The sequence below is a fragment of the Heterocephalus glaber genome, unplaced genomic scaffold, assembly GCF_053883595.1.
Source record: "Heterocephalus glaber isolate CG9 unplaced genomic scaffold, H.glaber_assembly_v1.0 deba00001719, whole genome shotgun sequence".
Classification (NCBI taxonomy): Eukaryota; Metazoa; Chordata; class Mammalia; order Rodentia; family Bathyergidae; genus Heterocephalus; species Heterocephalus glaber.
Window position 1 is genome coordinate 1,364,892 of NW_028258432.1, and position 26,204 is coordinate 1,391,095.

General features: G+C 42.0%; 1 protein-coding gene across 2 annotated transcripts in view; it reads left to right on the top strand.

Annotated features, from left to right (window-relative positions):
- Positions 1-24,408, top strand: part of Parp4 (poly(ADP-ribose) polymerase family member 4) — a 105,739-nt gene extending 81,331 nt beyond the window's left edge. The window contains exons 31-34 of one of the 2 annotated variants that reach the window (XM_004854895.4): positions 2,876-3,979; positions 5,796-5,895; positions 14,755-14,893; positions 23,928-24,408. In XM_004854895.4, coding sequence (XP_004854952.1) covers positions 2,876-3,979; positions 5,796-5,895; positions 14,755-14,893; positions 23,928-24,123 — 1,539 coding nt within the window. In that variant the 3' untranslated portion in view covers positions 24,124-24,408. The remainder of the gene's footprint in view (positions 1-2,875; positions 3,980-5,795; positions 5,896-14,754; positions 14,894-23,927) is intronic. The other variant, XM_021236388.2, reaches the window with a different exon arrangement.
- The last annotated feature ends 1,796 nt before the right edge of the window (positions 24,409-26,204 follow it).

The window sequence follows — 26,204 nt, forward strand, 5'->3', positions numbered from 1 at the left end:
ACTGACTTGCAGTCTGGGCTTGATGTTTGATCTTTCTGCCTCAGCCTCCCAGAGCACTGGGATTACAAGTGAGCCCCCATGTCCAGCTACTTTTAAAAAAAATAAATGGAGTACAGTCTAAAATAATGATATAATAGGTCTATGGACAGCATAGTTCAGTGGTAGAGCACTTGCCTAGCATGTCTTAGGTCCAGGATTCCATCCTTAGTACTGTAAAAAAAAATGATTAAAAACTATAGAAAATACATAAACTGGTAGCATAGTGATTTGTTATCATTATCAAGCATTGTGTACTCTACTTTGGTGGGGGGAGTAGTGAGAATGGAATCCAGGGCTTTCACACTGAACCACAGTCCTGCAGCCTTTTTTATTTTTTATTTCGAAACACAGTCTTACTAAGTTGCCCAGTCTTGGCTTCAATTTGTGATCCTCCTGCCTCAGCCTCCCAGAATGCTGGGATTATAGGTGTGCACCACCATGCCTGGCATGTACTGTACTTTTATGCACTTGGCAGCACTTCGGCTTGTTAATAACAGGATCACCACAAACACATTGGTAATGCTTTGCACTCTGGCATCTGACAACCACAGCGTGATAGGCTGTGGTAATTTACAGCTCTCTTTTAATCTTAAGTTACCAGTGATGTTGATGGGGCATGTCACTGACTGAAGCAGCATGTGTAGTGTGTGACTCTAAACTGATATTGTGCTATTCTCATAGTGCCATAGTGGTGGGGGCACCCTTTGCTAAATAGCCTTTTCACTGCTTGCACATGAAAATGCCTCCTTGGTTGTAGAAAATATTCACGTATTTATAAAATGGTGTTGCATTACTAAGTCAGTCGCCTTGTATAAATCAGGCAGTAAAGTACCCCCCACACACAGAAAAATCCTAAAAAGCCAACTGTGGTTATGCGTCATTCGTGGACAAATTATCTTTTAGGAAACTAGTCATTAGATAATATAAAAGGTAATACAATATAAAATTAGTGATAAAAGTCTTGTCTAAATACATAATCACAACTCACCACTAATACTTCTCAAAGTTTACTGTGGCCCTTATGACCAAAAACCTGATGGAAATTGAGAAATTTGACTTAAATAAAAATCGGATGGCAGCTGGGCATGGTGGCACACATAGTAATCCCAACACTTTGGGAGGCTGAGGCAGGAGGATTGCAAGTTTGAGCCCAGCCTGGACAACTTGGCAGTTTAGCAAGACCCTGTCTCAAAATTAAAAATTTTAAAAAGGGTTGGAGGTGAAGCTTATTATTAAGGGCCTTGGTTCAATCCCAGTACCACTAAAAAAAAAAAAAAAAAAATTATCATGCTAATATTACAAATTCTTCAGATCTTAATACTTCCAGAGCCAAATATGTCAGATGAAAAATATTATTAATTAACTTGATGACTTGAAAGTTTAGCTTGATTTTAACAATACATTTTTTCAGTGAATATCTAACAAAAATATTAAAGTTGCTCCCTAAGGACCCATTTCACTTACCAAAATTTGGCAGAAAGTGGAAATAAGGACTGAAATGTATAATGGATTTTGGGAAATGGGAAGAAAGTGTTCAAATGGGAAGGGGAACAAGGGAGGAGAGAGGGAGAAAGGAAGGAAGAAGAAAAGTGAAAATGGAAGGAAAAATGGAAAACGCTTCTGTACATAGGGAGGGGAGGGGGCTTGGGGGGAATGGGATAAAATAAAATAAAATTTATTTTTAAAAATGTGGCAGAATTCCACATGGAATTACTTTAGCTGAGCTCAGTAACAGAGCAGTGAGAGAGTGCAGAGTGCTGCAGGTCCTGGGCCTGGGGACTGCATCCAGCCAGCTGGAGCTGGAGGAAGCATGGGTTTGTTTGTTGGGTGAGCCCCTCCTTGGCACTCAGTGCCTCTTCTGTTAGGGCACTGGGAGCTGATGCTCAGCGCACTCCTGTGGGAAGCCCAGGCTAGGAACAATGTATCCTCCAAAGTCCCCTGTGTCCCCTTTGGCTCACAAAAATAGATTGAAAACAAGGGAGAGGGGCCAGGGATTTAGCTCAGTGGTGCCGCTGCCTGCCTTGAAAGCACAAGGTCCCAAGTTTGATCCCTGATACCAAAAATTTAAAAAAAACTAAAAAATATATATAAATAGCTCTCTTAAATGGTTAAAATTAGAGGCTAAGTATTTCCAAAATATCTCAAGGAGTAATCATCCTTATAAAACTGAACTTGGCTTACATGCAGCCTTTTAAGGAATACTCTTTACATTTAGACTCACATTTAATAGTAGTAATGCAGCTGTTCCTATTCTCTTTCATTGTACATATTGTTCATATTCTGATAAGATATATTCAGTTATTTTAAATATTTTGAAAATGTTTTCAATTTTCTTGATAGTGCTGTAACACAGTATAAAAGACTGGATTGGCTAACATGCAAGAGTCCTGGGTTTAATCCCCATCATCACAGAAAAAAAAACAACAGACAATGGAATAATTTATTTCAAATTATCAGTTTATTTTAGGGCTAATTTATACACTATGAGTATTGCTCTTGTAAAATCCTGGGCAAGACCCTTCTGTGATCCTATTTCCTCATGTGTAAAATAAAGAGTGTATAAAATTTTGTGATTCCAAGAACAAAGAAAGATCTTTCTGTGTATTGATTGCTGATATTCTTCTCACGTCTCAGGTTGCCTATCTGTTCATCAGGGTGTTTTGCTCGTGTAATCCTGACTGTTTTGAGCATTGGCTCAACATCTCTGCCCACACTGCTAGACCTGACTCTGAAGTCAGGCTCTCAGTTGGCCAACTAATCGACTGCTGGCAAGGTCAAGGGCTGAAAGGGGTGTCTGCTTATTTGTTCACTTTGTTCTGCTTTCCCTTCTTCTCAGCCTCTTTCAGCATTCCCGGAATGGGATGAAAAGCTGCAACTTAAAGGTTTGGCTAAAAGAAGACTTTGGTTATCTACCCCGAAAGATTCTGAAGATTTTGAAGAGATGGTCTTAGGTATGGAAGAGGTGGTACAACCTGTTGCCCTGGAGTCTCAAAGCAGAGATGTGGAAAACCTGTTGGATTTGGCTGAGATGGATTCACCCAGACAAGACGGATTTAAAGCACCATCAGAGACAGCCAGCCGAAAACAAAAGGCTGCGTCCACCTCTCTTTTTGCACCCCCACTTTTGGCTGTCCCTAATACCCATTCTTTTTCCTTCTCTTCTTCCAATGTCCGTCCTCAGGCTTTCGGTTTTTCTGCACCTCCCAGACAGTTTGGACAATCTAGGAGCAGCCATGGCCTTGAGCTTGACGCTGTTCCCAGCATCTCCCTTAAGGGGCTGCCTCATCTTTCCAAGCCATCTTCCCTCCTTGATCGTCGTGCTCCCCTAGCTGGCTCAATGGGCTCAGCACAGTTTGATCCATGCAAATTTTATCCAGGTTCTGAAAACAGCCTTTTTCCTGTTGTCTCCTCTGAGCTGGCCTTTCCCCGTCCTCCTCCATTTTTTTCTCTTGGCTCTACCACAGGCATAATGTCTGGCGGACCATACATTCCCCATCGTCCCTCTCTTCAGAGTTCCCTATGCGCTCGGGGTGCCCATTACAGTCTGACAGAGCCTCTCCTTGAAGAGGCATCTTGCCAGCCAGATAGGTTTGACAGAATTTCAGTGTGTTCTTTCCAAGAAGATCTTTGCGATGTGCCACATTGTGAAAGTTATTTTGAGGCCTTGGTGGAGAGCTCAGCGTTATGTAGTGCACCTCCTGTTCCCAAGGCCCAGCTTTCTAGAAGCAAAGAAGCAAAAGGGAAAAATATAGGAGGAAGTTTGTTTGGAACAGAAAGTAATAAAACACCAGCAAGAATTCTGGCATATAAGTCTTTAAAAAGGAAGAAGAAAAGTGTCATGTCCTTAAACTCTCCATTAGAAGATGAGGGTGGCACAGTCCACCAGGCCAGTGGGAAGAACTCTGTGCTGTGGGCCGCACTCTTCAGTCTACAAACTAAGGTATTTGTCTTATTTTTGCTTAACTCGCTGGTCAGTTAGAATCATGGTGTACAACAGTGCTAGTCAGAGCAACTGGAGGTAGAACTGTTTATTACCAGTCTATAATGGGGACTTGTTCCAGTTTGTGAGAAAGTCTTGCTTAAAAAAAAAAAAGCCAGGCAGCTTAATGAAACAGTGTGTTTGGTGATGAATGGGGTCATGCTAGTGAATGGATTTTTCCCACGTGACAGCATCCTGGAAGAGGCATGGGTAAGGCCTCAATTTCCCAGGTTCTAGCACTGATGAATTGCAGTACATAGAAATTTCCTGTCGTGCAGTAAAGCACAAGTGCATGAGGAGAACATAAGGTCTTGAGAATACAGGTATTATTCAACCTGTAACATTGTTATCTCTCTATTTGTTAAGTTAATAAACCACCTGTAATTTGGCTCCTATGTTGATACTAAAATCCAGTCTCATATCTACAATTATTTGTTTTGTTGTAAATCAGTTTAGTAAAGTGCAGGACTCGATTTAGTTTTTTTGTGTGTGTGTTTGGTTTTGTTTGGTTTGGTTTGAGGCAGAGTCTTGCTTTGTAGTTCAGGCTGATTTTAAACTCACTATGTAGACCAAGATAGCCTCAAACTCAGGGCAATCCTCCTGCCTCAGCCTCCCAAGTACTGGGATTACAGGCATGCACCACCACTCCCAGCTCAATTTAGTTGTAAGAGTGTGAATCCTAGCCCTACCACATTGGGATTTAGGGCAAGGCAGACACCCTGAGTCACAGTGCCCTCCTCCATGTAATGGGGATAATAATGACACTGACCTCATCCAGTGGTTTGAAGTTTAAAGGGTAACAGCAACTGCCCCGTTGCCCTCCCTGAGAGAATGCCAGGGGAGGTTGTAGGAAGCAGTACTGCCACTGTTGTCCAGGGCTGGACCCTGCAGCCAGACAGGGCTTCAGTCTTGAGTGTGCTACATAATCACTGTGTGGCTTTAGTCGAGTTGCTTCACCTTTCTGGGCCTCAGTGTGGCCGTTAATATCACCTAATATCACCTCCGAAAGAAGTGGCTAACGAGATAACTAATCACTTGATACTAGCTCTGTGTGGGTTGACACATACCACTGCTGCCATTTTTCAAATTATTGCCACAGATTCTTTAACCTGCACACCTGCCAATGACAGAAAAACCTGGCTCCAGGCTTATCATACCCTGGTACAAATGGGACAAGAAGGCAGAGCACCACGGGCAAAGGGAGGGTAGTTTTAAAGAACATGTTCGGGGGTAGTGTGCGCGCCTGTAATCCCGGCACTCATATCTCAACAAAGTGTTTTATGAAGGGATCATGTTGTTTAAAAGTTTGAAAGCTGGGCAGGGTGATACATGTCTGTAACCCCAGTAGTGGGGAGGCTGAGGCAGGAGGATCATTTCGAGTTCAAGGCCACCTTGGGCTACCTGACGAGTTCAGGGATAGCCTGGACTGTACAGTGGGACCCTGTCTCAAAAAAAAGTTTGAAAACATTGTTTCAAAGTATTGCTAGAAGACAACAATGTATAGGATGTGTAGAGTCCTTCTGAAAAAATCTCTACATATGGGCTCATTCCAGACTTGATATAAATGCCACCAGGTACTTAGTGTCCATAGTCCTTAGGAGATTTCAAACGATACTGTGTCTGTAGTCTAGGAAGAACTTTGATTTTAGGGTAATAGAAAGTTCAGAATTGTTTTAACTGAATAGAAGTAAGTAGAAATGTATTTTATATATTGTATAACTTCTTCTATGGTGACATTCCAATAACATGTTGTGAATTTGTTTTATTATTTTCATAGGATGGTTTCTGGAAACTTACACCAGAATTAGGACAGATATTAAACCTTAACACAAATGTTTTACATGACTTCCTTGAACAAAAAGGAATTCGATCTCTAGGTAGGTTGCCTTTTAAAATTCATTTTAGTCACCATTTTTATTCATGTTTCCATTCATCCACAGGCATGCTACTAGTTATAATAAATTATTTTGTAAACTAGTAAAATCATATAATAATTATGGGTTTTTTTGTTTTGTGTTTTTGGTTTTTTGAGATAGGGTTTTGCTATATAGTTCAGGCTGTCCTTGAACTCTCTGTGTAGCCCAGGCTGGCCTTGAACTCACAGCAGTCCTCCTGCCTCAGCTTCCAGAGTACTGGGATTACAGGTGTGTGCCACCACCCCTGGCTCAGTTCATGTAATAATTATGAAAGTTAATATGAACAGATTCAATATTAAGCTAGGCACAGCAGTGCATGCCTCTAATCCCAGTTCCTTGGGAGGCTCAAAATTTTGAGGCCAGCCTGGACAACTTATTAAAACCCTGTCTAAAAATAAAAGGGGCGGGGGATGTTGCTCAGTGATAGAGCTCTCCTGGGTTCAAACCCTGCACTGTAAAGAAGGAGAAGCAGAGGGAAAGGGAGGGGGAGGAAAGAAAAGAAGTTGAAAGTTGGCACACTGCTCATAATCTCAGCACTCTGGGAGGCTGAAGCAGGCAGATCACAAGTTCAAGCATGATCTAGGTAACTTAGTGATTTAGTGAGACCCTGTCTAAAAATTTTTTAAAAAGAGACTTGAGATGTAGCTCAGTGCTAAAGTCCTGGTTCAATTCCCAGTACTGAAAAAAAAATAAAAGGAAAGAAAGAAATGAATTATATTTGTTAACCATCAAAGGAAGTGGGAGACTGGTTTTTAGTCATATCTGTACCACTAGTTAGGATATTCTCTATGCTAGTTTACTAGCATACATGGCTAGCATTAACTACTTGAAGAAAACAACCCATGAATGCTTACATCAAAAACATTGGTCAGCAAGGAAGTTGTTCTCCACACGATCATTGAGAGCCCTTGGAGGCTGGGGCTGCAGCTTAGCGGTAGAGAGGGCCTGGATTTGATTCCCACCCTCCAAAATAAAAAGAGAGACAGACTGTGGCACCTTACACACTGTGGTACTTTATTTATCCTCACTGTATGGCTTTAAAATCAACCTAGGGGTCCTAGAGTTGTAGCTCAAAGGTAAAGCATGTGATTAGCATGGTTATGTACCTGGGTTCTATCCAATTAACCAGTAAGTAAATAAAATAAAAGTAACATACTGAAGGAAATTGAAGAAAAATTCCACTTTGGCATCACCCACGTGGTAGGCAGGCAGGAAGGAGAAAATGTGGCAAAACTAGTCACATAGCCCCCTGCAGATACAAAGAGGCTGGGAAATATCTTTTGAGCTCTGTGCCTGCAGAGCAGCACTAATGAGGGTCCCACTAGGCTCTCCCAGGTCCATTTGTTCAACTGTAAAGAACAGGGGAAGGGGATGTTACCAGAACCTCTGCAGTGAGTCCTAGTCTCCTGCGAGCCACGGCAGCACACAGCGAATTACGGGAAAGGTAGGAAAATGAGACTGAGAAGAAGCTGAGCTTTGGGTCTGATCAGTGCTGCTCTGGGCGGCAAAGACAAAAGCCTCCAGTTTACTGCACCTTTTACTCAATACAGGGGGAAACAGATGTAACAAGTGAAATGCAGAGTTCAGTACTTCACATTGGGATAATCAAGGTGTAACAAAAGGCTGCCCCGCCCGCCCCCCCTAGCGGAAATCTAAGAACAATGAGGAACTGTGCAGATGAAGATTTGGTTCCTCCCTGGCGTCTGTCTCCCGCAGGTGTGGTCTTGTGCTGGAGATTACAGCATCTTGGGATCACTGAGGTCTCAGTTGTGACCCAAGGCCAAAATGCAGTTATGTCTGGAATGTCCTAGCTGGGCTGTAGGCAGGAGAACTAGGCCTACTCAAATGACTTTTCCCTAGAATTATGTAGCATTGCTCCCAACATCCAACCCTTGGGTCTTCTTACTATAACAACTAAGAAGATGGATGAAGAGGTCCTTGGCACCCTTGAACCAGTAAATGGTTCAAAGGTCAAATGCTAGCCCTGGGTTAAGAAGGTTGGTTTTTGTTTTGTCTTGTTGTGAGACAGAGTCTTGCTATGTTGCCTAGACTGGCCTTGAACTCCTGGAATTAAGTGATCCTCCTACCTCAGCCTCCTGAATCACTGGGACTGCAGACACCTGACACTGCCTGGCCAGTTTTTGTTTGGCTTGATTTTCTTAGAATAAAGAAAACGTTATGAAACTACTAGCCAGTATCCATGGCAACATAAACAGCCATCTGAGCATGTGCTGTCACTTCTGAAAGGCAGGGTTTTCATATCCAGGACGTGGTGAGTTGGCAGATGCATTGCACTTTGTCTGGTACTAGACCAATGACTGCCAATAATGGTTTTTAATTTTGGACAAAATATTTTTAAAAATCACTCCTTTTTGGCTGGAAGAACAATCAGAAACCAGAGAAGACACAATCTTTTTTTTTTTTGGTACCGGGGATGGAACTCGGGTCCTTGCACTTGTGCAGCAGGCTTCGAAACCACTGAGCTAAACCCCCAGCCAGCAGACACAATCTTAAAAGAAGAGAAGCTGGGCCAGGGATTTAGCTCAGTGGTGCCACTGCCTGCCTCAAAAGCACAAGATCCTGAGTTCGATCCCCAGTACCAAAAATAAATAAATAAGAAGAGAAGAGAAGCCAACTAGATCAGCCCCACACTTACCCATCTTTACACCTGGAGGCCCTTCTCAGCTATCCGTCCCACAAGGGGTTAGAACTATGCAGAATATCTTTACAGAGGACTTGGGCTTGGTGGTTGAGGCTGCCATAATGACTTGAATTAAAGATGAAAATCCTGGGCTGGGGATTTAGCTCTGTGGTTTCGCTGCCTGCTGTGCAAGCTCAAGGACCTGAGTTCGATACCTGGTCCAAAAAAAAAAAAAAAAAAGATGAAAATCCTACAGTAGAGGAGGCCTCAAAATGGGAAGCTGTGAAATCTCCACCCAAATTTCCCTCAGATCCCATATATACTGGTGCAACTTCAATGAGCCAGAAAAAAGCAACAGCTGGACAATTACAGAGCTGACAGAGATTTCAACTGCTGCCACATGCTGGGGAGACAGAGGTTAGCATTCAGCTTGCATCACATTACATAGAACTGATAAGTGTCTCAGACTTTGCATTGAAATCCTGAAGGGACCATAAGGTCCATGTCTCATTATCAAGGGCTCTTCCACAAGACAAAGGGAAAAATAAAAATAGGCTTATCCTAGCAAAGCCTGAAACAAAACCTTTACACAGTTAGGAGAACAAAACTCAATGTTCCTTTTTTTTTTTGAGACAGGTTCTTGCTACGTAGTTCAGGCTGACCTTGAACTCACTGTGTAGTCCAAGCTGGCCTTGAACTCCTGGTAATCCTCCTGCCTCAGCCTCTCAAGTGCTGAGATTACATGTATGCACCACCACATGTGGCTCAACATTCTTTAGAGTAAAATAGGATGATCCAGTCTCTATAGGGTATCATTCTTAACATTCAGTATAGGATGGAAGTTTAACAACATGTGAAAAAGTAGGAAAATATGACTTAGAATCAGGAGGAAAATAGTCTATAGATGCTAATCCAAGATGATCCAGATGTTGGAATTAGAAGACACAGAGTTTAAAACTTATTATATGTACAATAAAGGATTTACCAGAAAAGGACAAACTGGGTGAGCAAGTAGAAAAATCACAGCAAACAGCTGGAAACTATAAACCAGATGCAAATGAAAATTCTGGCACTGGAAAATATTATGTCTGTAATGAAAAGGTCTTTGGATGGGTTTAAAAGTAAATAGATTAGGGCCAGAGACTTAGCTCAGTGGCACCATGCCTCCCTCCCAAGAGCAAGATCCTAAGTTTGATCCCCAGTACTGGAAAAAAAAAAAGTAAATGGATCGTGTAACTCATTATAATAATATAATTTGCTCGATAAAATTATGCAAACTGAAAGAATAAAAATTAGAATGAAAAAAGAACCAGAGCATCTAAGACCTGAGAGAAGAGATCCACAGGTTTAACATGTGTGTACTTGGGATCCCAGATGGTGGAAGGGTAGAAGAAAAGTACGTATTTGATTAAATAATGACTGCAGTTTTTCTGCAATTGATAAAAGATATCAGCTTATACATCCAGGAAACTCAAAGGAATTCTAAACAGAATAAATACAAAAAGACAATGTTTAAATAGACCATAGTCAAACTGCTAAAACCAAGGGTAAATTTTTTTTTTTTTGGTACCAGGGATCAAACTCAGGACCTTGCACTTGGGCAGGCACCGGAACCACTGAGCTAAATCCCCAGCCCTCAAGAGTAAATTTTTTAAAGATAAATCTAAAAAGCAACCAGAGAAAAAGCATTACAAGAGAATGTATGTGGGATGCTCTGTTTTATGGAACAAAGTGAAGATGTATGTGGGGTGCTCTATTTTTTTTTTTCCGTACCAGGAATCAAACTCGGGACGACCTTGAGCTTGCAAGGCAGAGGGTGGAACCACTGAGCTAAATCCCCAGCCCTGGAATCCTCTATTTTATGGAATGAAGTGTTGCCTGAATCTAGCATCAAAAGTGAAGCAAATTAAGATCTTTGAACTAAAAAGGGAGAACTGTAGTAATTTTATATTACTTCACATAAAAGATAATGAAAGCTAAAAGACAACAGATTTTTTTTTTTTTTTGAGACGGAATCTCACTATGTTGCCCAGGCTGACCCAGAATTCCTGTCTTAAGTGATTCTCCTGCCCCAGCCTTCCAAGAACTACAAGCAAATGCCACCACACCTGGCTTAATGGAATATCTCTAAATGATTGAAGGAAAGAAAAATCCTATAAACTCTGAATTCTGTATCCAGTGGAAAAAAAAAAAGGATCACTGAAAGTTTCAGGCCAGCCTGGGCTATACATAGTGAGTTCAAGGTCAAATTGGAGTACATAGGACACCCTCTCTCAAAAAACAAACAGGGCTGGGAATGTAGTTCAGTGGAGCCACACCTGTCTGGCAAGCACAGGGTCCTGAGTTCAATTCCTGCTACAAAAGAAAGCAAAAAACAAACAAAAAAATTAATTTGAGGGCCGGGGATTTAGCTCAGTGTTTCCGCTGTCTGCCTCGAAAGCACGAAAGCACAAGGTCCAAAGTTCGATCCCTGTTACCAAAAAAAATTTAATTTGAGGGCCAGGGATTTAGCTCAGTGGTTCCGCCCCCTACCTCAAAAGCCCAAGGTCCCAAGTTGGATCACCGGTACCAAAAACAAAAAAAAATTAATTTAAGATGGCTCATGGGCCCAAACTGTAAAACCATAAAACTTCCAGGAGAAACATAGGAGAACATTTTCATTAATTAGCACATGAAAGTCACAAATCATAAGGGGAAAACTAGATCGATTGAATTTCATCAAAAATAAATGTTTTGTGCATCAGAAGGCACAACTGAAAATGAATGGAGTGCCGCCTCCAGCCTCTCAAGCCCAAGGTCCTGAGTTTGATTGCTGGTACCAAAAAAAAAAGAATGGAGGCAGGTGTGGTGGCACACACCTGTAATCTCAGCACTTGGGAAGCAGGAGGATTTCGAGAGTTCTAAGCCAGCCTGAACTACATAGCAAGACCCTGTCTAAAAAAGTAAATAAAAATAAAAATGAATGGAAACCAGGCATAGTATCACATGCCTATAATCCTACCACTCTGGGAGGCTGAGGAAAGAGGGTCATAAATTCAAGTTCATTGTGAGCAACTTAGGGACTCAGCAAGACCCTATTTCAAAATAAAAATTAAAATGGACTGGGAATGTAGGTCAATGTGAGAGCCCTCGGTTCCATCCCCAGTACCGAAAAGAAAAAGGGGAAGAAGGGAAGTGGGGGAGGGAAGGAAAAAAATGAATGGAACTGATCATGGTGGTGCATGCTGTAATCCCAGCACTTTGGAAAGCTGACAGGAGAATCACAAATTCCAAACCACCTAGTCTGTACAGCAAGTTCAGGCCTGCTTGGACTACAGAGCAAGACCTTGTTTAAAAAAAAAAAAAAGGAAAGGGAAGAAATGAATGGGCAAACCACTGACTGGGAAAAGATCCAAAGCATGTGCCTGACAAAGCACTGCCAACCAGAATACACACAGAATTCAATGACAAAAGGACAAATATGAGCAAAAATGCGAACAGACACTTCCCAGAGAATTAAGCACATGAAAGTATGTTCATATTCACCAATAAGCAGGAAACTACAAATGAAAATCACAGAGATTCTGTTACAGAGCACCAAAATGCTGAAATTGTAAAGGATTGACAGTGTCAGACAATGGCGAGCTTGTGGAGCACTGAACTGTCATGTACTGTGGGTGGGAAAGGAAAACAAGCTGTTCTGATAGAAACCTGGCCCAACTTGGCAGCGCCATCCCCAGGTATTATGGACTGAATGGGTGTGTCCCTCTGCCAGTCTGACCTCACTGCTCCAGTCCTTACAGTGGTGATGTTTGGAGACAGGGCCTTTGGGAAGGACTTGGGTTACATGAAGCCACGGAGGTAATAAGCAAATACTGTAGGACTCTATGTATATGAAGCATCTGGAACAGTCAGATTCATGACACAACAGAATAGTAGTAGTTGCCAGGGCCTGAGAAGAGTAAGGAATGGGGAATTACTGTTTAGTGAGCATAACAGTTTTTATTCTACAAGATGACCTGGGTGTGGTGGCACAGACCTGTAATCTCACAACTCTTGAGAGTCTGAGGCAGGAGGATCACAAATTTGAGCCCAGTCTGGGCAATTTAATGACTTAACAATTAATTTAATTTAATCACTTTCTCAAAATTTAAAAAAAAACAAAACTTTTTTGAAGGGACGGGGATGTAACTAAGCACAAAGGCCCTGGTTTCAATCCCTAGTACCCCCTCCCCACCAAAAAAGACGAAAAGAGCTCTGAGAGAGATGGTGATGAGGTAGTGCAGCCTTATGGATGTGTTTAATAGCATCGGACACTTGGAATGGTTAAACTGGGGTAGTTTCTTTTAAGAAAAAAGGAATAGGAAGCAGATATGGGAAACTGTTAAGAGTTACAAATTAAAAAAAAAAAAAAAAAGAGTTACAAACTGGGACCTGGGCATGGTGGAACACATCTGCAATCCCAGCATTCCAGAGGCTGAGGCAGGAGGATCACTGTGAGTTCTAGGCCAGCATGGGCTACATAGTTCCATAGCACTTTTTTTTTCCCAGCACTAGGAATCGAACTCAGGACCTTGTGCTTGCCAGGCAGGTGCAGAGCCACTGAGCTAAATCCTTGGCCCCAATCCTGGGCTACATAGTGAGTTCAAGACCAGCTTGAACTGCATAGTAGGACCTTGTCTCAAAAAAAAACAAAACAAAAAAAACGCAGTAATTTCAAAGGCATCACTTATATTAAAAGATAAGACTATAACAAATTATCTTTGCAGATCATAGTTGACTTTATTTGTGATTCTAGAATAGATAGCAAAAATGTTTCTGGATGCTGCACCCAGCCACATGAGCAGATTTCATTTATAGCCAGAATAAAAAAATGACATATATGTAAATGGGAAGTGTGTAGAAACAGTCCAGGTGGTTCCACTCCCATCTCACTGTGACTTGGGGACAGATCTGGAAGTCTCACAGTACCCGATCTGATGAATAAGGTGGATGAGGACACACTGTAATGTTTTTATGAGCCTGCCTTTCTGTTGGATGTCCCTCAGCAGCAGCCTTCCCTGTATTTGTTATCACACTCTGTAAAGACACGAAAGAGGATTTCTAAAACAGCTTCAGAAAGTGGCAAGAACACTGGGATAAAGTGTGTTTGAAGCAAGGTGGGTAATTTAAGGGAGATTAATGGCAATATAACTTACTGTAATAAATTTTTTAAAATTTAAACATTCAGGGATCGGGGATTTAGCTCAGTGGTTCCACCGAATGCCTCACAAGCGAAGGTCCTGAGTTCGATCCTCAGTAACAAACAAAAAAAAGAAAAAACAGTTGGGCGTGGTAGCACACACCTGTAATCCCAGCACTCTGGACGCTGAGGCCGGAGGATCGCCAAGGAGTTCAAGGCCAGCCTGGGCTACAAAGTGAGTTCAGGGCCAACCTGAACACAGCGAGACCTTGTCTCAAGAAAAAAAAAAAAAAAATTAAACATTGTTTATCTCAATCACACCTCTTATATGTAAACATTCATTTTCAATTTTGATACTTTTTTCCGTTATGTTTATTGGTACATTTTAGGTATACAATACAGTTACATTCCTCATTGGGAATTTGTACCTTTACATGATGCATCTTGGTTCTTATTTTTTCAATTCTGATATTTAATAATATAGTAAAATATCTTGATTTGGATATATAACATTGATACCTGTAAGTACTAAACACTAGAAATAATTTGATAATGGGTATAGAAAAGTCATACTGTGGTTTATCTGACATATATATGTATATATATTTAGATTTACTCTTTTGCAGCAGGAGCCTAAGACCAAAGTTCTTTTACCATACTTCATGTCTTTCTGGTTTTTGAAGACAGCAGGAAGGAGGGTTAACTGAATATGATACAGTTTCCCACGACCTTAATTTTTGTTCTCATTTTTTAAGTAGCAGTCAAATTAAGGACCTTAAAGAGTGTTACAGAGTTTTATGATCTGCTACTGTATTATGGCATAAAAGTAGTATAATTATTTAATAGAATTTTTTTTGTTTGTGTTTGCAGTACTAGGGATTGGACTCAGGACCTTGTGCTTGCCAGGCAGGCTCAGCGCCAGTGAGCTACATACCTGGCCTTTAATAGAATTTTTATAAGTGGGCACAATTTGCAATGCAGAGTTTCCAACAGAAATAAAGAAGTGTTTTGCTCGTAGGTGTAAAAGGAAGAGAATGTCTCCTGGACCTGATTGCCACATTGCTAGTACTACAGTTTCTTCGCACCAAGTTGGAACAAGAGGAACTAATCTTCAAATCTTTGATGAAATTGGATGACCCTTACATTTCCAGTTGTGTGTAAGTTGGTTTTCTGTCACTGTGACAAAAATAATTGAGAAAATCAACTTGCAGATTTGTTTTGGCTCATGGTTTCAGAGGTTTCAGCCCACAGTCACTTGGCTCTGCTGTTCAGAGGCCTCTGGTAAGATAAAGCATCATGGCACCCAGGAAGAAAAGAGGCAGAGGAAGGGGCCAGGGATGAAATATCCCCTTCACGGTGTGCCCCCAGCAACCTACTTCCTCCAGTTGGGACCCACCTCCTAAATTTTCCTCCATCTCCCAATAGCTTATTAAGTTAAGAATCCATAAATAGATTAATCAAGTTATGAGGTTAGAGGCCTCCTGATACAGTCAGCTCTCAAAGGCCCCACCTTCAAACATTGCTGCATTGAGAACCAAGCCTTGAACACATGAGCTTGTGGGGACAGTTAAAATCCAAACCATAGCCAGGTGTGGTGGCACACACCTTGTAATAACAGTTCCGAGGCAAGCAGATTGTGTGTTCAAAGTCAGCTTGGGCTACATAGCAAGATCCTGTCTTCTCAACCACCCCTCCCCCAAATCCAAACCCTAACACAGGTGTCTTTAACTGTAATGATGAGCAACTCACAAAGTAATAATAATAAAAGCAACTCACAGTTTCAACAGTTTCTTCAACCTTACAAAAAGCTACGTGGGATTATCTTACATGTGTATTCTGCTTTCCACGCACAAAGAATTGTTCATAGGTAAGAACTTGCCCGCAGTTCCTATGGTAGCCAGGGCTGGCATGGTATTTTTGCCTCTGGCTGCACAGGATATGATCTCAGGATAGCACAGTATAGCTTATGTGCAGCCTAACTGTGGAGCCCAGCTGTCCTGGCTCTGGGTTTGGTGCTGTGATCTTATGTGCCTCAGAAGAAACACAGTATGATTACTGGGACTAGCTATAGGTACTTCTATTTAGATATTTTCTAACTACTGTAGCTATTAGAACAAGTGTTCATAACTTTGAACTTTCATTTTTACTTTTTTTTTTTTTGTACTGGGGATCGAACTTGGGTCCTTGCGCTTGCAAGGCAGGCTGCGGAACCACTGAGCTAAATCCCCGGCCCATCATTTTTACTTTTTGATGGAGTCTCATTGTGTTGCCCAGACACGCCTCACCTCCTGGGCTCAAGTGACCCTCTTGTCTCAGCCTCCCCAGTAGCTGGCCATGCAGATGCATGGCACCTTGCCTGGCTCTAAACCCATTCAACTTTTGAACTGCAATATCATAAAGTATTAAGCCAAGATTTTTTAAAATGACAGAGGGCTGGGGATTTAGCTCAGTGGTTCTGCCGCCTGCCCTGCAAGCACAAGGACCTGAGTTTGATCCCCCGTACCAAAAATAAATAAATAAAAATGACAAAGAATGCTCTTGCTATATTACCATTGTGAAAGCAAAATAGTTTATTGGCACTTTAATAAGTAAAACAACACTTTTATTTATTGCTTTTGTTTATTGCGTAATTTAAATTTTTTCTACTTTTTATATTTCATGATGTATATAACATTAATATAGTATTATATTACATGAGAGTATGTTGGCAAGGTTTTCTTACTAATGAGATGAGTGATCACAAAGCTTAGAGGCAGCTGGATGTGCACACCACACCTGTAATCCTGGCTGAAGCAGAAGGATCCCAAGTTCAAGCCCACCCCAGACAACTTAGCAGTGAAATTAGACCCTGTCTTAAAATAAAGGGAGAGAGGGCAGCTGAGGATGCAGCTCAGTGTGAGGGCCCTGGCTTAAATGCCCAGTACCAGCAGAAAAAGAAAACATAAAAACCTCTGGGGAGACAAAATAATGAGAATTTTAACAAAGATAACAAAATAGCATATAATGTCTGCATTTTAAAATTGATTTGAGTTCCTCTTTAGAAAAGTGAATGTAACAAAAACTCAAGACGTTTTGGGAAATTGTATGCTTTCCAGCAAATATGTGTGATTTTTTTTTTCTTCCTTTTTTTTTTTTTTTTTTGTGGTAGTGATGGTGGTGCTGGGGACCAAATTCATAGCCTTAAATAGGCTAAGAACTGCTTTATCACTGAGGTACATCCTTAGCCCCTTGTGTGAATTTTTTAAAAGCACTGAATGTTATGGCTTGTATCTAGTTGTCTTCCCAAAGCCTCATGTCATCATAGGTGGGGGTTTTCAGAGGTGGCTGGATCTAGAGTGTGTGATGCTGGGATCAAGGGTGTGTGGTTACTAAATTAGTCCACTGATTGGTTTGGTGTAGTTCTGGGTGTAGATAACGGGAAGGCTCACCCTAGGTGTGAGTGCTGCCTCACCTAAGGGTATGTAGCCTGGATAAAATACAAAGAACAGAAAGAGAGTTGCTGTCCTCACTTGCTGCTTGGTGCTCGTTGCTTTTGCTGCCTTCTGCTTGCCATGAACTGTTTCTCCTTTGCAATGCCCCAGTGCCATGCCACCCTGCCTTGGAGCCAACCACTTATGGACTGAAACCTGTACAAACTCTGAGCCAAAATAAACATTTCCTCCTTTAACTTTGGGTATTGGGTATTTTGTCTCAGCAATGAGAAAAGTAACCAAGACACACTCCTTTGTAAATTATATAAAATGTTATAAAAAGCTAGGCAAAGTCACTTGTGGTAGTACATGACTGCAATCCCAGCACTTGGGAGGCTGAGGCAGGATTGCTGCAAGTTCAAGGCCAGCCTGGGCTATATAGTGAGTTCAGTGCTAGCTTGAACTACATACTAACACCTTCTCTCAAAAAACAAAAGCACGAGTTCGATCCCTGGTACCAAAAAAAAAAAAAAAGAAAAAACAAAAGCAAAGGACCAGGGATTTAGCTCAGTGGTTTTGCTGCCTGCTGTGCAAGCCCAAGGACCTGAGTTTGATCCCCGGTACAAAAAAAAAGCAAAATAAAAAGCTGGGCATGGTAGTACACTCCTCTAACCTGAGCACTCTAGGAGGCTGAGGCAGGAGGATTGGAAGTTGGAATCCAGGCTGGGCAACTTAGTAATTCAGTGAGAACATGTCTCAAAATAAAATGGGCTAGGTAATATAGCTTATTGTGAAGGCCCTGGGTTCAATCCCTAGTACCAGGGGAAAACAAAAATAACAGTTGAGGCCAACTAGAATAAAGAAAGGCCCACTGAATTAGTCAAAATACTTAAAATAAGTTTGAGTCCTTCCAGTACTTAGTAACTATATGTAGATTAATAATTACTGGGAGTTGGGTGTGGTGCCACATGCCTGTTATCCCAGCACTGGGGAGGCTGAGGCAGTATTCAAATTTGTGCTGGAAGAATGGATAGGATTTAGATTGAGAAAAGTAGAATGGGACCAACAGTACAAAAATTACCAGCCAGGCATAGTGGCACATGCCTGTAATCCCAGTTCTTGGGAGGTTGAGGCAGGAGAATCGCCACAAGTTTGAGCCCAATCTGGATGAGTTCAAGGACAGCCTGAACTATATAGAAAGACCTTGTCTCAAAAAAATATATAACCAGGAGAAGAAATGCTGGAATATAGCAATATGAGGAACAGAAGAAGGAGGGAAGTGAGTCCCTGGACCCAGCAAGGATCTGAAGCAAGAATTGGAGCCCATAGGGAGAGTGAAGAGAGAGACCTCAACATAGAAGAAGGAAGTAGCAAGCAGCTCTTTCTCTCTGAGCCCTGACATGGTGTGTGGGAAGGGTGGCTCGAATATGCAGACGCATGGTGACCATAGGTGACCCCAGGGGACTCCTCAGGGAAACACACCAGTGAAACGGAGCAATAGACACAGCAGACTGCAGTGGCTGGTGAGTTATTCGGGTTCAGATGTCCCTCAGGAGAGGGCAGTTGGTCAGTAGCCATCTTGGAGAGGGGCCAAGTGAGCTCAGGACTCAGACCAGCTGCAGGCTGGCTCCCTGTAGTGACTCCCAGTGTCAGGATGAGGTGGAACTGAGTTCAAGTCAGTAGGAGGTCAAGGAACTGAGTTCAAACTGCCAGGGACCCAAGTTCAAGCCAGCATGAGGCACACAGGATGAACAAATTGGGTTTCAGCCTCAAAGCCAGAAACCAGCCTGAACTTCAGTGGAACTAAAGGATTATCCACTACCCCACCATAAATCTACAACTGGCTTGCTGGGATCAATCAACACAGATCTGGGCTCTGTCTACCCAGTCTGTCTACCAGTGACATCACAGACATGCCGTGAAGTAGATATATTTTTTTCTTTTTTCTTGATTGTTTTATCTTGTTTTTATATGAGTGTGAACATTGTTTCTGGTTTTATTATTTTTATTCTGTTCTATTCTTTTTATTTTTTCCTTCTCTCTTTCTTTCCTATCTTCTTCACCAGTTTCCCAAAATTCACATAATCTTCCTTTGTCCTCCAGCCTTGCTTCTAATCTCTTCCTCTAATTCTATTTCTCTATTTTTTCTCCCTAACTCCTTTTAAATTTTCTCACCTAAAGGACCAGGGATTTAGCTCAGCAGCACTTTGCCTGCCTTGCAAGAACAGGGTCCTGAGTTCAATCTCTGGTACCAGAAAAAAAAAATGTGTTTCTCCCCTGAGGATAAAACTGCCATATTAAGGGCATATTTACTGTATATGGTATATTTTCTGCTTTGTTTTGTATTTTCTTATGTTACCATAAATACAGTTCAGATGGTTAAAGGTGGCAAATTAATAGTTACCACAGTTTGTCATTTCCTGGGCTGTGTTTGATGCTATTGTTATTGCTGATTGTACTACTTTAGCCAAGGTGACATAATTGTTCTAATCAGTTCTTCCTGGTATCCCAGGACTAAAATTCCCTAAGGGTCTTAAACAATACTATAGGCCTGTGCCAAAGAAGCAGGGGCTAGGCCAAATAGGTAGCAACTTCTCATCCCTAATAAATTGAAGACATAGGATCTTTTAACTAACTCAAAACCCAATACCCAGCTACACCTACAAGACGTATCTGAGAAGCAGTCATTTCCTAAGGGTTCTAAATGCTAACAATAAAGCTATCTGCCATAGTCAGTTTACAAGCATCAACTGAGGAATTAAACTGAAAAAAAAAAAAAAAAAACGAATGAAAAGATACTTAGCCAAGATGCAACACCAGATGCCCACCTCACCAAAGGCAAACCCAGGGGGCAATGAGGTGTAGTAATTTGGGTTTTTGTTGTTGGGGGGGGGGGTTGGTACCAGGGATCAAACTCAGGAATTTGTGCTTGCAAGGCAGGCACAGTGCCACTGAACTAAATCCCTGGCCCCTGAGGTGTAGTAATTTGAAAGCCACCTACGTGGTACTCTCTGAAGTCGTAACAGCGAAAGTAACAAAATAGATGAACGAAGCTCTAAAAAAAATTCAAATCAGAAATAATTTCTCACATGACTACAGAGATGGTAACCATAATGAAAGACATGGTTAGTGACTCTAGAGCAGATACAGATTAAAAAAAAATAGAGCTTAGGAAAATGATGGTAACCATGAATGCCCAGCAGAGGAAAGAAATGGAATCCATGAAACATTAAAAAAGATATCTAGGGCCGGGCACGTTGCTGCATGCCTGTAATCCCAGCACTTAGGAGGCTGAGCAGGAGAATCATCGAAAGTTTGAGGCCAGCCTGGGCTACATAGTGAGTTCAAGAAAACCCTGAACTGGGGCAGGGGCTTTAGCTCAGTGGTGCTGCCTCCTGCCTTGAAAGCTCAAGTTCCTGAGTTCAATCCCCCTATACCAAAAAAAAAAAGAACACCCTGAACTACATAGCAAGTCCCCATCTCAAAAAAGATATCTAGGGCCAGGGATTTAGCTCAGTGGTTTCGTCACCTGCTGCAAAGCACAAGGACCCGAGTTCGATCCCTGGTACCGAAAAAAAAAAAAGATATCTAGGTGATTAAAAATTTCATTGAAAGTATATACAGTAGAATGAGACAGTGTGAGGATAAAGTATCAGATATGAACATAAATGCAAAAATCCTCAATAAATACTGGCAAACAATACAGCAAATCATCAAGAAAGTTATACAACATGACCAACCAGGATTCATCCCTGAAATGTAGGAATGGTTCAACATATACAAATCAATAAATCCAATACACTATATTAACAAAGCCAAGGACAAAAGCCATATGATCATCTCAATAGATGCAGAAAAAGCACTTGACAAGGCCCAGCACCCACTCATGATAAAAACCCTACAGAAAATTGAAATAGTCTTTATCTCAATCTGACAAAAGCCACCTGTGACAAACCAACAGCTAACATCATCCTAAATGAACAAAAACTGAAAGCTTTCACTCTAAATCCAGGAACAAGACAAGGGTATCCACTGTCACCACTCTTGTTCAATGTAGTTCTGGAAACATTAGCCAGAGCAACTAGACAAGAGAAAGAAGTAAGAGGAATATGAATAGGAAAGGAAAAAGTTAAATTATCACTATTTGTGGATGATATGATAATCTCCATATAAGACGCCCAAAACTCCAGCAAAAGACCTTCTAGGTTTAATAACCAAATTCTGTAGTGTACTGGATATGGAGTCAGCACTCAAAAATCAATAGCCTTCCTGTACATGAATAACAAATTCACTGAGAGAGAAATTAGGGAAACAACACCTTTCACAGTAGCATCCCCCAAAAATGAAATACCTAGGAATCAATCTAACAAAGGAAGTAAAAGAATTTTACATGGAAAACTACAGTACTCTGAAAGAGGAGATCAAAGAGGATATCAGAAAATGGAAAGAGATCCCTTGTTCTTGGGTAGGAAGAACTAATATAGTGAAAATGGCCATACTTGCAAAGTTGTTATATAGATTTAATGCAATCCCAATCAAAATTCCAACAGCATATCTCACTGAATTAGAAAAAACAATCCTAAAATTCATTTGGAACCAGAAGAGACCTAGGATAGCAATGGCAATTCTGGGCAACAAAGGCAAGGCAGGGGGCAGCAAAATCCCTGACTTGAAATTATACTATAAATCTACTGAGATAAAAGCAGCATGGTACTGGCAAAAAAAAAAACACGCCAAAAAAAAGCAAAACCGACCTGAGGATCAGTGAAACAGATTCGAAGATGCAGAAACAATTCTAGAAATACTCAGCCACCTTATCTTTGGCAAAGGAGCCAAACACCTTCACTGGAAGAAAGATAGCCTCTTTAATAAATGGTGCTGGAAAAACTGGCTTTCCACATGCCAAAGATTGAAACTAGACCCATATCTTTCACCATGCACTGAAGTAAAATGGGAATGGATCAAAGATCTGAATATCAAAATGGAAAGACTTGATCTGCTGGAAGAGAGAATATGTAGAACTCTTGAAGACACTGGTGTAGGCAAAGACTTTATGAACAAAATCCCGATTGCACAGGAATTGTCACGAAGAATCAACAACTGGATCTCACCTTATTAGAAAGCTTTTGCACAGCAAGAGAAACTACCAACAGAGTGAAGAGACAACCCAGAGTTTGGGGCAAAATTTTGCCAGCCATTCCTCAAAGGACTAATATCTAGAATCTATAAAGAGCTCAAAAAAGTCAGACCTCCCAAATATAAAGACCCAATCCAGAAACGGGCATCTGAAATGAACAGACCCTTCTCAGATGAGGAAGTAGAAACAGCAAATACATTTATGAAAAAATGTTCAACACCACTGGTCATTCAAGAGCTTCAAATGAAAACAACTCTGAGATTCCACCTCACTCCAGAAAGAATGGCTGCTATCAAGAAATCAACCAATAACAAATGCTGGCGGGGCTGTGGGGAAAGAGGAACCCTGCTCCACTGCTGGTGGGAGTGTAGACTGGTGCAACCACTGTGGAAATCAGTGTGGAGATTCCTCAAAAAACTGAAACTAGAAGTTCCATTTGACCCAGCTATTCCTCTTCTTGGTATCTTCCCGAAAGAATTGAATGCATCACACCAGAGCCATATATGCACACCCATGTTTATAGTGCACAATTTGTAGTAGCTAAATCTTGGAAACAGCCCAAATGCCCAGCAATCAGCAAATGGTTAAAGAAGATGTGACTTTTTGGGGGGTGTACTGGGGATCAAACTTGGGTCCTTGCGCTTGTGCAGCAGGCAGTGAAACCACTGAGCTAAATCCCCGGCCAGTGATTTTTTTATACAATGGAGTACTGCTGTGCCATACAGAAAGATGAGCTTGAGACATTTATAGCTAAATGGATGCACCTTGAGACCATACTCTTAAACGAAATAGATTGGACACACATGTTTAAATACCACATTGTTTCTCTGATGTGAGAAACAAAGTGGAAATAAGGATAAAATGTATAATAGATGTTGGGAAATGGGAAGAAATGTTCAAATGGGAAGGGGAACAAGGGAAGCAGGATGGGGGGAGGATCTTTTAGGGTGTTTTTTTGTTTGTTTGTTTGTTTTGGTACCTGGGGGATCCTTGTGCTTGCAAGGCAAGCAGCAGAACCACTGAGCTAAATCCCTGGCCCGAACAGAGATTTCTTTTTTTTTTTTTGGTACCGGGGATCGAACTCGGGTCCTTGCCCTTGTGAGGCAGGCGGCAGAACCACTGAGCTAAATCCCTGGCCCCAGGATGGGGGGAGGAAGGAAGGGACAAGAAAAAAGTGAAAATAGAAGGAAAAAATGGAAACAAAGCTCTTGTAAATGAGGGGAAGAGGGGTTGAAGGGAAGGGAATGGAATGGGAAAAAGAAGAAGCAAGATATATGCAGCTACAAATTCCCTATGATGAATATTATCATTATGTGTACCTAAAATGTACCCATGATATTTTTTTCAATAGACTTTAAAAAGAAGGAAAGAACCAGGAGAAGCCTGAGCCCTGTAACCAGCAGGGGCAGTGGGAAATACCTTGGGAGGTTAGGGTCACACACTTGGAAGTGTATTGCGCATGCTCAGATCCCCATGTCAGACCTGAAGATCTTTCCCAAGACATCAGGAGGATTACTTTCATTAACTGTCTTAATCTCTGACCATTATTTTGTTAGACATAATGTGATAAGCTGATTGTCACATTACGTTTCACCTGTGCTTACATTCTGAAATCAGCAGAAACAGTTAACTTTTCCCTTCTAGGGTTATTCCCTGGGACTGTGAGGCAGTGAAGAAAGCAAGTGCCTGGGCCAGAAGAATGGAGAGGCGATATGCATCCATCTGCCACCGACTGGAGCTGGGCGAGGACTGGGACACAGCCACTAAGCAGCTACTGGGAATTCAGCCCCCAGCCAGTTCTTCTTCCCTGCACTGTGTTCTGTATCCTGGACAAGGCTGAATCCAGTGAAGTTACGTTTTAAACTTTTCTCGTGCTTCTATGGCAAAAATAATCAAGTATTACTAGGTATCTATAATGACATTTAGCTGTGATTTTACTCAGTGCAGCAATCAGTTCCTCTAGTATAAAGTAAATGGAAGCAGATTTTATCTTTTTTTTTGGAACCGGGGATCAAACTGGGGTCCTTGCACTTGCGAGGCAGGCGGCGGAACCACTGAGCTAAATCCTTGGCCAGAATTTATCATTTTAATCAACTAACAAAATAAAATGAAGATTGTAATATTAGAGACCGTGTGTCAATGTGTTAAGGTACTGAGAGATGTTGGGACAGTCCTGGGGCCTTGATTACTTCTCCTTCCGGGAATCTGGTGGCAAGCATGCAGGCAGGGAGAAGCCCGGTCTCGGGCTGTTGGTGAGTTCCAGGCCTTGACACCAGGTCTGTGGGCCTTGGTGTGCCTCCTTTGTCTGCAGATCCCTTGACACATGGCTTGCTATTTAAGAGAAATGTGGTGTCCCAGAGAAATGTGGTGTCCCACGTAGCTCTTGAATGCTTTACTGTCACTGTCTAAAAACTCGTTGCCAAACCCAATGCCATCTAGACATTTTGCTATCTTCTAGTTTTCTAGTTTTGCATTTTATGTTTAGGTGTATGTTTTTTGAGGGGAGAGGGTGGAGTCTCCCTGTGTTTTCCTGATTTAGCCTCCAGGTAGTAGAGGGGGATCCAGGTACAATTCATTTTGAGTTGCTTTTTATGAAAGGAGGAAGATCATTTCCAACCTTCCTCCACTCTAGACCCATTCCTTGAGGGTGGAGGTAGGATGTTATTTCACAGTAGTTGCACCAAAAGCCCAACTGTTACATGTTGGCTGGACCAGAAGGCACACCAAAACAAGCCAGAGAGACACCAGCTGGGCACAACTGAGTTACTCAGACCAGTGTGCATCTGCCAGTGTTTAGCCTACACACCAGAATGGCATGAAAGGTCTAGTTCTGGAAAGATACTCCTGAGGTCAGTGTTGAGGTAGAGATTGTTCATTGGCCTTCTGTGTCATTTTGCAGAATGTGATTCTGCCCAGCTCTCTAGCTAGAGTGATTTGAAGATATGGGATGAAAATGGAGCTCAAACTCAGTTTCTCTTACACTTTCAATTGGACTTCCCCCATACACACATACCAAGCAAGCCATGTTGCCCCAGTGGTGCTAGCCAGGTGGCCCCTGACTCAGCTCAGTTCTGGCACTGTACCTGGAGGTAACGTCAGGCCACCAGAGGCTGAGAACTCTATCCCCACAACACTCACAATTCAGAGGCCAATCTAAAGCCCTAGGTTATTTTACCAGCGCTTCTGACCAACTGGCTATAAATCAGGTTTCCCACAACCCCTGTATTGGGTTCAACAAATTTGTTGAAGCGGCTCACAGAGCTCAGTTATACTTACTGGTTTATTATTTAGTTTACTGGGTGGGGGGGGACGGGTACCAGGAATCGAATGCAGGACCTTGCGCTTACAAGGCAGGCACAGTACCACTGAGCTAAATCCCTGGCTCATCTGGTTTATTATTGTAGAGGATACTGTTGCTGGAGTCCTATGCTAGAGGGGCACCTGACTTCAGAAAGTCTCAACATACCAGGTCAGCCCTCTTACCCCCAAAACAAAACAAAAAACGATGGTTGCTGGGTGTGGTGGCACATACCTGCAATCCCAATACTTTGGTGGTTGAAGAAAAAGGACAAGTTCTAGCCCAGCCTGGTCAACTTAGTGAGACAAGAACCATGTCTGGGGGTGGGGAGAACGGAGGAAGTCTCTCAGCGCTGAGGCCCTGGAGTTGATTCCCCAGTGAGAATTAGACAGACAGAATGAGACAGAGGAGAGAGGAGACATGCAGCCAAGCTAGGCATGGTGGTGCATGTGAGGTCCCCCGCCCAGGCAGAACCGAAAAAACATTTTACAGCAGCCGTGCGCCACAGCAGCCTTATACCGACCTTGTCACACCTACAAGAACTATACAACAAAAAGCCAAAACACAGGTTGGAGAGAAACATGTGCCCCACACTCAGTAACACCTGCAGGCCCAGATGCTCA